At 40.3% G+C, this 13,307-nt stretch overlaps 1 protein-coding gene across 1 annotated transcript in view; it reads left to right on the top strand.

Annotated features, from left to right (window-relative positions):
• Positions 1–13,307, top strand: part of KIAA0930 (KIAA0930 ortholog) — a 43,949-nt gene that overhangs the window by 20,687 nt on the left and 9,955 nt on the right. The window contains exons 3-6 of the mRNA XM_009879717.1: positions 8,241–8,348; positions 9,663–9,740; positions 12,507–12,608; positions 13,065–13,205. Coding sequence (XP_009878019.1) covers positions 8,241–8,348; positions 9,663–9,740; positions 12,507–12,608; positions 13,065–13,205 — 429 coding nt within the window. The remainder of the gene's footprint in view (positions 1–8,240; positions 8,349–9,662; positions 9,741–12,506; positions 12,609–13,064; positions 13,206–13,307) is intronic.

The following is a 13,307-nucleotide window of genomic DNA, read 5'->3' as shown; positions in this document are numbered from 1 at the left end:
GTTTGGGCATGTTTTGGCAGGTCAGTCTCTATGCAGCCAGCCTTACTTCAATGAGCTGGAGGAGGTGCTAAAGCCAGAGACATTGCAAAAATTTCAGTATTTGTCACGCAGATCTGTATTGCTGCTGGGTTTCAGGCAGCAGTCTTATTTTCCGCATTTCCTTTTTTTATGAATAACTTTCACCCCCTCCCCAAGAGCAAGATGAACAGGAATGGCTGCACACAAACCCTCTTCTGGTACTGGGTAGCTTTGGCTGGGACTGAATCTACCTTCTAATATATACTAATCTCAGACCTGACACCTGCTGGTAAAAATATCATAAAACGTTCAGACCAGGATAGTGTGCTCTGCATTAAATCAGGGTCATGAGGCTTATTGACCCTTTTTTTTTTTTTTTTTCTCCTTTTAGATGCGGAAATCAATATAACCCTTCCTTTCCCCATCACCAGTGTATTAAATTAGCTTGAAACATTTGAGAGGCTAATTGAACTTAGGGTTGCTACATCTTTAAATTAAATAGTATTCTGAAAGTTGTAAGGGGGGTGCGGGTGTGTTGTGTTTTTTTTTAATTTAATTAACATTGTTAGGAGCAAGCCTACTGGGATTTGAAGTATTTCAGAGCTACAGTGAAAGCAAAACATAGAAAGTGAATGCCCATTATCATTTGCATTCTAATGGAGGTCCACTTCTATCAGAGGACCTGGATTTTTCTCTTAATGCCTTTTTTAGGACTCTTCTAAGTGTTCTAGAAGCTTATCATAGCTTGATTGCTGCCTCCAAAATGGATCTGTGTCAATGATAGCCTTGGTGACATTAGTCTTAGAGATGATGTAGAAGTCCACAAGTATACTGGGTTTTGAGAATCCATTGAAGGTACTGTATTTTCAGGTTACTGGAGAACTGAGGTGTGGGAGTGAGAATTGATGTCTTAGCGTAGGTTGGGGAAAAATAGGTTAGTTTTTGTGGAGAAAGGAGTGAAAGATGACTGCTTATGGCCTCATGTTTGTTCTTGCTGTCTAACCAGTTGGTTCTAATAAAAAGCTGCTGTAGTCACAAATTCTCTCCCTTTCACATCCATAAGCTGTCTTGCTACAGTAGCACTATTGGTGCTGTATGAAGTGTTTCAAGTTATTTGTATGCGTTCAAAGGATCCAGAAAGAAAAGGGGTTCTAATGTTTTGCCCAGCTTGGGAATGTAACTACAATTATGTTAACATTGCGGTTACGGTTAACTGTAATTTATTTTTGTCCTGACGTTGTTTGATGGTTGGTTTATAGCATTTAGCACCACTTCGTTGTTTTACTTTAAATATTTTCTCTGACTTCTTTAAAGACATCTTTTATTCCCCTAAGAGAAAAGTTTTATTGTGTTGTTTTTTTATACTGGTAAAATGTATCTTCTTTCATGGTCCCAAATTTATAACCAAATGCCTTGTGCTGTGTGAAGAGTGGTATGTATCGATTACATAGGAGTCTGATATGAAAGCAGCTGAGTATCACACCTGCACGGACAAGCTCTTCTGATACCCTGTCTCCTGTGGAGAACCAACACTTCTGCTTGGAGAGGGTCTGGATGTCTGGATGGGGTACATGTGTGTCTGTGACTGCCTGCAGACTCTGAAACAACTCCTTACTTCCAACTTCATGCCGTGGTAGTGGTGCTGCATGTGAAGTTGTTTAAATGGAACAAGAAATCCTACCTAGCAGCTTGAGTTGCTGACTTGTGCCAGGCTCATGCTGTTGCAGCTTCGTAAGTACCAATATCAAAGCTATCTGTTTTCCTAAAGCTGTATGTTTAGTTGCTACAGTAAGGGGTCAGGATTCCTCACAGAAATCCCAGCTATGTGATTAGGTGCTTAAATAAGTGACTGTGGAGGTACAAAATATTAGGTGTCCAAGAGTAAAGTGTTGTCTAGAAAATGGAGGCATGCTATGCTGCTGGTAATACCGATTTGCTCCATTAATGTGCATCTGGGTTACACCATCTACTTAAAGGTGCCTCAGTGCTGAAAAGAGATTGCTAAAGTGGGAGGAAGTAAAACAAGTGGCTGGCAGAGAATGCACAAGGAAAGAGCAGAACAAACTGGGACTGTGTTTGGTGGTGGATCTGAAGCATGGGAGAGAGGGACATTAGTTCCTTTGGTCAGCGACTTTAGAAAGACCAGTTAATTTGGTCACCATTTAAGATACCATTTTGGAACTTACACCTTTGTGCTACAAGGAAGACTAGTAAGAGGAAACACTTGGATAACTGTGAGAAAGACGCTTCTAATGTTGCAAGCCACAAGGCTTCATAATTGTTGGATGCAGTGTGTGATGGGGGCTTTTAAAACTGTGCACGGGTGAGAACACGCTGGGAGGTAATTCTGCTTTTGTAGAAGATGGACCAGTTTTTGAAATAATCTTTTCTCTTTTGCTGATTTTTCCTGATCTTTTGAACCAGACCTGTCAATGTAAAATCCTAAAAATCAAATTTCAGTCTCCGTGTTGTAGCTGGCTCTGGAGACAGCAGGACTATTTGCTCATGGAAATTGTATTGTGGATGAAGTCTTGAATTTTGTTCACTGTATCTTCTTCCTCTCCCTTTTCATGTTCAACTCCCTCACCTTTGCTGTTTTTTAGTGAATGTGGCCTGAAAAAAACCCTGCAAAGCAGTGCTACAACTAGATAGACGTGTAATCCCATTAGACTTCTCTTTAACAGAAAACTAGAATCTTCTTTTTTTGGATGGCTTCTGAATGGCAACAAAATAGTGCTCCTTGTAAGCCCTGTTCTTATTACCCCATTCTTTCTGTGCTGCCCAGCTGACAGCCTATATTGATTTTGATTGTAGACTTCTTTTCAAGAGGTTTTTCAAAGGCTTGTGCGCTAAGCTTTGCAAACAAGATGATTTTCAGTTCACAGGGGTTTCATCAAACAGTTCTAATGCCTTGGGAATTATATAGAATTAATGCTCTCCTGAGTGAGGGTGTTGGTTGGTTGGTTTTTTTTTTTGGGGGGGGTTGCTGAATGTTGTAGTATTCATATTACTAATATCAATAAAAAAAGATAAAGCATGTGCAGGAAGTTTTGGGGAGCAAATAGGCTTGGTGGAAAAGTACCAAGTTTACCAAAAGATTTTAAACCTAGACTGGGATCTCAGATGTTTTTTTCTGTTAAAAATGTTCCAGCTCTCTGTAACTATATGACTAACGTGTGTGTGGTACTGGCTTCCAATTCAAGATCTGTGATTTTGTATGACTTAAATTCTTTTGTAACGGTAAGCAGTCCGCAATATATACATCTCCAAAAGGCGTATTTCGATGAATAAAATACATTGATGTTAATAGATGCTTGGCCCTGTTGCACTTAGGCTGTTCCTTTTGTGCAGATGACAGCTCCTGCCAACAGTTTCAGTAATAATGTGTGTTGTGGGTAGGAGTAGCTGTGGGCAGGAGTGGCTGCGGTGCTCTCCAGGACCTCTGGTGTCACTCCAGAGTAGGCACAGGCATTGTGGCACAGAAACCCATGAAGTCCTAGAGATGGACCATAGCTTGACTAGTATGCGAGAGCTGTGTCAGAAGGTACCCAGAACATTTACCATGCATGGAAAAGAAACAGGCTGAGGAAAAGCGGGATGACGGTGAGGGTCCCGGCAAGCAGGAATAGCAAAATGGAGTGGTCAAAGGGGGAAACGACATTGGCTGGAGGTGTTAGTAAAGAGGCTCTGCAGGGACCAACAACCGGGATTATAATATTACAGTGGATTCAGATTTGCAGATGACGCACATTGGTGCTGCATGAGTTGCAAAAGGGCTTGACCATTGGACTGTGCAGCCTAATTGCTGGGAAATGTGGATCCATTTATTAGTGTAGTTTAATACTACTGTGCCAGGCGTGCACGCAGGCTTTAGAAAGGACGGGCAAGGCACAGAGTGTAAGTTATATAGCATATGATCATGTTGCTGTGCAGAAAAATTGCAATCTTGAGGGAGCAGTAAGAATGTGTACACCAGTGCTGTGCTAGTACCAGAAAACTCCAATACTGGTGAAATATTGGAAGGATGCAAAAGGAGCACAAGGTCTGCAGAGCAGCCCTGCTATGAGACCTCCTAAAGGAATTTTGTTTGGTTTATCCAAAAGATTAACGAATTACAAACAAAAAAACCACCCAAAATTGAGTATTACAGAGCTTCTTAATATAGTGGAAATAGGCATGACAAGAACCAGAGGCTGGCAAAAGGAAAGCAGCTGAATTAAATGAAGTTGCACACTTTCAGCCAAGAGGATGATTAATCATTGGAATGAGTTCTCAAAATAAAGTATTTTCCCAGGCACTGTCTAGTCAAATGTGATTAACTGGGCTTTGTGAAGAAGTAACAGGGTAAAAATGTCTGTGACACGTTAGGTGGTCAGCCTAGCTGATGTAATTTTCCTTTCTAGCCTTAGCTTGGCAGCCCTGTGAAAACTTTATAAAGGTGGCATAATGGATTTCAGCTTGCTAACACTGTAGAAGGGTCATCATCTTGACTTGAATGAGGAAATATCCAGGTTGGCTTTTGGATTTCACTGGGAATAAATAATTAGCATTTATGTAGTTCTTTCTATTACTAAATTTTCACACTTGCAGGAAGGCACATCTAAAGTAAAGCCAGATAAACCAGCATAGAGGTGAGGTATGGCCAAGTGAATCAGCAGCAGACCTGGAAAAAGCCCCAGTGTCTCCTGGACAGACTTGTTTTCTTGGGAGGACTCAACTGTCTGAAATCCAGCATATTCTCTAGCCCGTATCATTACTGAACTCCAGAAGGCCAAACACAACAACATGAACTAAACTTAGAATATCCCAAAATGGTGTTCTGATGAAAAGCACAAGGTATACTAAGAAATTACATGAATTTTTTATTTCTATATATAGTTTATATATTATTTTATAGATATTAAAAAATTAGGCTTATATTTACCATGTGATTTCTATGTAAATGTAAGGCAACACTTCTGCTAGGCAGGTGTTTCTCTTCATTTAGTGCTCAGCACTGGCAACGCTACCTTACCTAAACTCACATAATGGCTTCTGGGAACTCATTGAGATTTTGAGAGCACTCTTAGTTGTCTGGGCCCACAGAGGTCAAAAGAGCAAACATGTTGGTCTTCTGTTCCCCATGCTGTCAATCCCAAATGCCTACCTTCACTTGAAATGATTCACTCAAATATAAAAGGTTAATACTTACCCCTTGATTTTTGGATTTGGGAGTTCAATGAAGAAAATCTCTTGAGAGTTAAAAGATAGCTACTTCTACACTATTTATGTCATCTTGCAACTGCAGGTTTTTTTCACATAAGGAACATGAGTCATGGGGCTTTCTGAGGCTTCAGGTTTTGATTTTTATGTTCTTGGTATACATGCAATTTATATGTAGTACCAGGAAGATAAGAGTGCTGAGCAGGTGGCTGCAGGGTCCAATTGGAGTCAGCCCCAGTCTGTCTTCCATCCTTGGTCCTGCCTGAGACTGCACAGTGTGCTGGTGACAACAGGATCGTTTACTAGGAGTTGAACTGAGCCTGTTGCTTTATTTCACATAATACTACATGGTCACCTTCATGTGTCCAGCACCGTGGCAGCAGAGGGTAGCTGAGATTAATTTGTGGCAGCACTTGCACGGGAAACTGAGCCCCTGGAAAATGTTGTTTGTTTTGGCCAACACAGATTTAGCACTTTGCTTTATGTCGAGATGGCGTTTTGCTATTTCTGGAAGAATTGTTTAGAAATTAGTAAAGGAGCTGTTGTAGATAGAGGTGTTTATGAGTTAAGGAGTGAGATATTTTTATTTTTTTTTTTTTTTTCAAAAGTGACTTGTAATTTGGGTGCCTGCACTGTGAAGTATATTGCCAGTCATATGGGGAGCGGTGGTGCTGCTCGTTATAGCACCCTGGTGAGGGCTCATTGCGTTTTATAAAGCACATGCTTCTTCGGTGGTTTGGAAAGTAAGGCATGTGAAACTACTGCCCTGCTTCTTGGTGTAACTACTGCCCTAGTGCTGGGTAGGTCTGGTTCATTTGCCTGATGCTCATTGAGGATGCTTACCTGAGCAGGAGCTGCAAAACACGTCCAACAGATGCCAGTGCCGTGCAGAGCATTTGGAAGTCCATTTTCTGTCTTTCTGGGTTTGGACGAGTGTTGCCTCTGTCACTTCTGGGTGCTGATGGCTCCTTTCTCCCTGGGAAGAAGTCACCCCTGTCCTGCCTGGTTTGACCTGTTGAAAAATGAATTCCCTAAATTAAATTCCTTTCAAATACAGTGTGGCTAAAGCACTTGGCTCAGGGGAACAGCTGTGGCAGTGATTCATGGTGATCCACCGTGCCCTGACCCACAGGTTGTACTGCCCAGGAATCCTACCCTAAATTAGTGGTTAGGGAAAAAGTGATTAAAGAGAGGCCCTTTTTCTGTCATTATCTGTGACAGGGTTGGGGGGGTGTTCTGTGCAGGGGTTGTGCAATGGTTTTGTAATTGCTGGGGAGAAGTAGTTCAGCACGTGAATTAATTTCACCAGCAGAAAACGTTAGTGGTTGACTTCTGCAAAGGGAGGTTTAAACTGTATCATTAAGAGATGATTAAACTCTGGCTGGATTAAAATAAAGGTTCCATGGATATGGAGGCAGAAGAGACTGAGGTGGTGCCTGTTGAGCACTTGAGGTCTCTTACAATGGCATGTGTTAGAGCTGGAGTTTTACCCTGCTGTTACTCAGTCCTGCCTTCATCCAGTCCTCTCCCTGCGTCCTTCCTTCAAAGACAGGATGGCTTTTGTTTTGAAGGGTATTTCTGGAATCTTGCGAATGTGATGTTTCTGTGCTTTTAGGCGCGGAAGTGCAAATATCACCTTTGTTTATTTAGACATGAATTTAGATTATTTCCCTCGGCTGCTCTTAGTTTTTTACAGTAATTCTCATTAGTTTGTGCAGTTATATTGCCAATAGAAAAACTCATCGTTAGGAGCTTTAGAAGAAATAAAAACAAAACAAGGGAATGATGAATGAGTCTATAGGAGTTTTTAAAAGATATTTGTAAGTTTAAAAAAAAAAAAATAGAAAACGGTGCATTCAGCTTTCACGTTACCTGATGATGGTGCCAGCCCTGGCATATTGCACTGTTTCACTCTTGCTCATTATATTTCGATCTTGTAGCTTTATGCTTCCCAGAGGAGTTGAAATAAATACACAGTTACTATAGGCCTTAATCTTACTCCATTTGATTTCATTCACATATTCTGACTTCTATGACAGTCTGATTTCTAACAAATCAGCTCTACCCCTCTTTGCCTCAACCAAAGCAAAAAAAAAGGTTCATGAATTGCCCTGCTTGCAGTGGTGTCAACTAGTCACAATATTCCAAATATTTCTTAAACATCTGTTAAAGTATGTTATTGTGTTAACCAAAAAAGACACTTGACAAACAAAGAGAAAACAAATGCTTTTCCAGGTATTCTGTCAAGGTAGTGCATAGCTTTAACATCTGTTAAGTGTGCTGCTTGTCATCCTATTTTGTATTACACACCAGGTCAGAGATTAAGCTGTGCTGCAGATTTTTCGTAGAGTGTCCAACTACTGTCTAACTCTGTGTACTACATCAAGTTTTATATTTATCTCAGTTGCCTCGTTGTGTTAGCATTGGTAGAGTTGTTTCTGCTTTCTATGATTATTTGGAATTTTTCATTCACTTGTTTTTAGTACACTGAAAATCTCACATGTAGTGGGGTCCAGTAAGTACTGTCAGCATGAAACGTTTAGAAGAGGGGTTACCAAAATGTCATCTGTGAGGCAGTAATTAGGGGACTTTGTCTTCCCAGAATCTTCTGCTGCACCTGGGAACAAGTGACAGCTACCAGCTAGATGATGTTGAGTATTAGTTTGGTGACGTTGGTTCCAAGGGATTGTGTTAAGAGAAGTATATACGTGTGTGGATGGAAAATTTTATTTATTTCATTTTTGCTAAAACACACCCATCATAAGGAATAAATGAAGCTGCTCTCCAAAACTGAGATTCCCCTGCACAGACCTGCCTTTCTCACCTGTTCTCCCTCACATCCTCTGTCCTCCCCCCTTCGCTTCTTCCACTTGGGCTGACATTCCATGGTCAACAAAATCCGATCCTGACAGAAAAGTACAGCAAGAAACTACACAACATGCAGCTTCTGGTGTCAGTTTTATGTACGCATGTAGGTACCTTTAGGTAGTATTTTTCAAGGAGATACTATATTTTCTTAGCAGGTTGAAGTTGAAGTTTACCGGAGAGATTCTAAGAAGCTTCCTGGCCTGGGAGACCCTGACATTGACTGGGAAGAGAGCGTCTACTTGAACCTCATTTTACAGAAGGTAACAGTGATGCTGATCTGATTTTCATGGGCTATTTATGCTAGAGAGGTTTAGAGGAAGTCTTTGATCTGTCCCTTTTCCTCCCTAGCTTGGGGGATTTGAACACTTCTGGAGGATACAAAGAAAACATGATTTTAATTTTGCCCTTCAGAGTCTAAATGAACATAAACTGAGATATTTATTATATTTTCAGTAGAGTCCTAATAGATTTCCTCAGAAAACTTAAAATATACGCAGTGAAGCTGGGCTGAATTTTATGCTCTGTAACAAAGTTTTGCAAAATAGAAGGCTTTGTCAAGTTTAATAGTTTCCAAGAGTGAACGAGACTGTTAGACAAGCAACGTTTCCATTAGAGTTCACACCACTGGTGCAGCTAACAGAGGGAACTGCTAAGTGGAAATGAAGTAAAGGTGTTATGTATTGCGCTGGGATTTTGCTGCTCTTGACATCAGAACTTTAATAAAACTTTTTTTGGTGGTGGAAACATGAAGCTAGCACAAATTATTTGTTTAATTAACTCATAGGTTGTTCAGTTATTCTATATGTTACATTGGCGCTTCGGGAAGCTGAACATTACTAGAGTCATTCAAGATCCCTTAAAAGTTTTGTTGGTTATGATCTCGGAATGAGAGACTGCTGGCTCGTTGCGCACATCCTGGAAAATAAATTGTTTTCATTCTCTCTCCTTCCTCCCAAAAGTCTCATTGCAGAATTCTCTGCAGAGAGCAGTTTCTGCTTTTATTTGATGCTGAGTAAAACCAGAATCTGTTTGCTACAGTCAGAATCCAGAGATGCTGTTACAGCTGGGCATTGCTGTCCACAGCTACCACGCTTGCTCCTTACAAGTTTTTTTGGGTTGTTTGGCAGGCTATGTTAATGGTTCCTGACCTCTCTAATATGTGCTTGTGTTCATCAGTGTTTCTATTTTTCTCTTTTGAAAGGGAGGATATCTTTTCCATTTCTACCTGAAAGTGTGCTTGTGTGTGTCACACTTACTGCTCCAGCTGACCAGTAAGCTAGTGTTAAACGATATCGACAGGAGTTTCTTTACTCATAGGTTGCTGAGTGCACCTCAGCAAGCATCCGTGCAAAAGCTTTCAGTATTGAGTTAATAAACACACAGGCTTGAAAATTGTAGAATAATAAAGAGAATAAAGTATAATAATAAAAAATAAAAAGAAAACCACAATACCAAACCATCTTACTTTGTAGCCAGACAGCTAAAAAAATGAAGACAATGTGTTCTGCTTCGTGCACTGATTTTTTGTTTTTCTAATTCTAAACCTTTATTTCTCTATCTGGTGCCCATTTTAGCTGGATTATGTGGTGACATGTGCTGTGTGCACACGCTCCGATGGAGGAGATATTCACATTCACAAAAAGAAATCTCAGGTGAGATCACCATGTCATTACTGTGAATAAGAGGTTGGCATTCAGTATTACCTAATCCAAAAAACTGTATCAAAACCAGGGCAGTGGTTCTTGGCCTGCGCTCTGACAGATACATCCTAGTGAAGTATCTCGAGTTTTTGTCTAGTGACATTTCCTGCCAGTCAGCTAAATGTGAGATCTAAATGTCCTTTATAGCCTCTCTCAAAAAATTGTAAGGACCTCTTCATGCTTTCAGGATTTATACTTTTGTCTACTGGATTTGAGGGGGGTGCGCTGGGAGGGAGTATGCCCAACTGTTAACTAATCTGAGGGTAAACCTGAAATGAGACCTGAGTTATGAGAAGCCTTTGGGGTAAATCTGTAATGTAGGGCTGTTAAATGGTAGACAATTGACTGATTGCCAACTTATCTTTTTATTGTTTTCTTGTTTTCTCTCTTAAACTGCTCATTCCTTCTGTATCCATACCAAAGGTTTTTATCACTTGCTCGTGTGCATCATGCAGTTAATCCGGGGTTAGCATAATGGAGGAGACTGAATAATAAGCACGGAGGGGATAGGAAGAAGAAACCCCAGACTGCTTCACTCAATTTCCAGCAGATCTTGCAATGACTTCTCCTAGTTGGCAGAAGTGTTTTTGTTTTTTTTTTTAAAAAAAAAAAAAAAGGCTCCTGTTGCCTTTAAAAGACTTTCTCTCGCAAGCATTTCCATTCCTTTTGGTCATTCAGCTGCTTGTGTGGTTTTACATAAAATAAACCAATGCTCTTTAATCCTTTAATTTTGTTTTACCGCTTTAAAACAATCATTGCTTTGCCTACAAACAAAACTAGCTGAGCTGATTATTGTATTTGTGATTTGCATTAGTTAGGTGCATAATTCCCTTCTGGTGCTGTTGAGACACCACATTACGCTGATGTAAGCCTTTTATTTTTCATTGCTTTTTCCACTGTTTGCTAGTCCAGATTTCATCCTGAGTTAACTTCTGCAAAATTCTTTTGAGAAGATCTGTAAATAATGCGTGCAGATTTGAAAACTAGGAAGATGCGAATGAGAGACCTGCCCTCACTGCGTGTGAGCGGTATTCGCAATAAGGAGCGGATTTTCTGTTCCTCATTCCTAGAGGCTTGTACTTTGAGACTGCTTATAAATTTTGCTTTGTCTCTCCTTTTCTAGGAGAACTTGATCACACATTAAAACTTACCAGTACGTATTAGTAACATTTTAATATCATGAAGTTTATCTATGGAGAGAGAAAAGGCTGTATGCTATGGAAAGCACATTTGCAGTAGGGCATTTCATTGTAACATGCACCATTGAGGCTTTTTGTTTTAAATGAACAAAAGCCAACTTTTTTGGATCTATATTACTGCTCTTTGTCTAGAAAGCATGTATTATCTGTCAGTGTGCAGGCAGATGTTGAAGAGGTAGAAGCCCTATTCAGGTCTAGGACTTGCTGTGCTACTCCAGACCTATGACAAAGCAACTGCGTTCATAGTAATAGAGTGCCTAAGGCACAAAGCAAACAAAAAAAAAAAGGTTTTCCCTAAATTATTTTGCAGACTATGCTGTTTCTCTGCTGGCTTGACAATAAGATCTCTACAAACTGTGACTCAGGTGTGTCTGAGTGGAGACGAGTTTGGGGAGTGTGTTTGCTTTACATCAGATGGCATGAGAACAAGGATGGCTGGAAGATGTCCTTGTTTCAGGCATTGGTGCAAGCATCATCTTTGAGGAGTCTTGTTACTTTCTAATGTTGTTCCGTGTCATGAAGCAACCTTTCTTTTTAATAATCTGTATTTAAATGTGCATCTAGGCTTCAAAAGTACAAATATGGAAAAGCAACCCTCTTGTGAATATCTAATATCCTACCCTTAGTCATATTTCACGTTGAATGGTTTGTAGCAAGAATATCACAAGCCTGACAATCTGGGCAGATTCAGAGCTTTCAACGCATTCATAGTGGGCTAAGATTTGACAGGTTTCTTTAATTCAAAGCTTTGTTTGTAAACAGAGGTGGAAGCAAAGAAAGCTACTTGGTATGAATTCTTTTCCCTCTTTACCTTGCTTGCTAATCTTGTTGTAATGATAAAATCTAGAGCCTTTAGCTATTTAAACATCAGTTGTTTTGAGGAGTGAAATGGCCAAAGGAGTTCAAGAACTGCTTCAGAGGGAGGAATGTGCAAGAGGAGGCACAGTGGATAGAGAAAGAAGCAGAAGATGAAGATGAGAAATCAAGTGCTTGTCCTCCTGAGGGCCTTGTACTGAGTGATGTTGATCTTATCATGGTACTAAGCAAACAATAACAATTAAATTAACTATACAAACAAACAATGTTCAGGCCAGCTACTCCACAATAACTTTCCTGCTGTGTGTGCTTTTACTTTACAGCATGTTGCAGCAATTTAAAGGCAGCTCAAGGTTGTTTTCTCTGTTAATGAAAAGGAGAATACCTTAGCTGTACCATAGGATGGTGAGAGGTCAGGTATGCACAGGGTATTTACTGTGGAGCAACTAGTATTTGATAACTTGCATGTGAAAAGGCAAGGATTTCACAAGTGGTGTAATTATTGCAAAACAGGCTGTAGTCAGAAACCAACTCAGCTTTGCCTGCAGGATGTCCAGCTTCACTAGCGTCAGTGAAAATGTTGGCTGACTGAGCGGTGTTGGACTTGTGGTGTTTTGGTATTGCTTGCCTTGTGTTCAGTGTTTCTATTGCTGAGCCTGTTTAACTGAGAAGATGGTTTGGTTTTTTTCTGTCTCTTTCTCAGCAAGTGTTTGCATCTCCTAGCAAACACCCAATGGACAGCAAAGGAGAGGAGTCAAAGATCAGCTACCCCAACATTTTCTTTATGATTGACAGTTTTGAAGAGGTGAGTTCCTTGTTGCAACAGCAGAGTTTTGTCCTATTCTAGTCTTACGTCCTGATTAGCTGTTTTCTTGTACCTTTTGAACAAGTGTTCTTGGCTAATTGAGGGTTATCTTCCAGTAGTTTTTATTTTATTTTATTTTATTTGACCTTCCTCTCTTTAATGTTTGAAATCTGAGCTTAAAGCTGGATTTTGGCATCTGTCTTTATGATGAGCTAAAGCAAGACAGGCTGATGTGATAGCTGCTTATCTCAACACATGATTTGCAGTATGCAGTGCCTGAAATTTGTTTTTTTGAAAGGCTAGAGTGGAGCGTACAGCTCCCTTGCTTGCTCCCTTGCTTTCTCCCATTTACACTGAAAGTGCCTTGGACCTAAGGAGAATCATGGGAATCTGAATATATTTTAACTTTAACAGCTGCAGTTTGCCTTTAAGTGTTTCATCTTGCATCTTCGTCAGGTTTTCAGTGACATGACTGTAGGAGAAGGCGAAATGGTCTGTGTGGAGCTGGTGGCCAGTGACAAAAGCAACACCTTCCAAGGGGTGATTTTTCAGGGGTCCATCCGCTATGAAGCACTCAAGAAGGTCTATGACAACAGGGTAAGGCACTTCTGAAAGACAACATCCTTTGTACAATGGAACTCTGACCACAGTTTTAATTTGCTGCCGAGACTGTTAGCTTTTTGTCCTGTTAGATCATCT

This window comes from Charadrius vociferus, unplaced genomic scaffold, assembly GCF_000708025.1.
Source record: "Charadrius vociferus isolate BGI_N301 unplaced genomic scaffold, ASM70802v2 scaffold90, whole genome shotgun sequence".
NCBI lineage: Eukaryota > Metazoa > Chordata > Aves > Charadriiformes > Charadriidae > Charadrius > Charadrius vociferus.
Note: the sequence above shows the minus strand (reverse complement) of the source record. Positions and strands in the feature narration are given on the sequence as shown.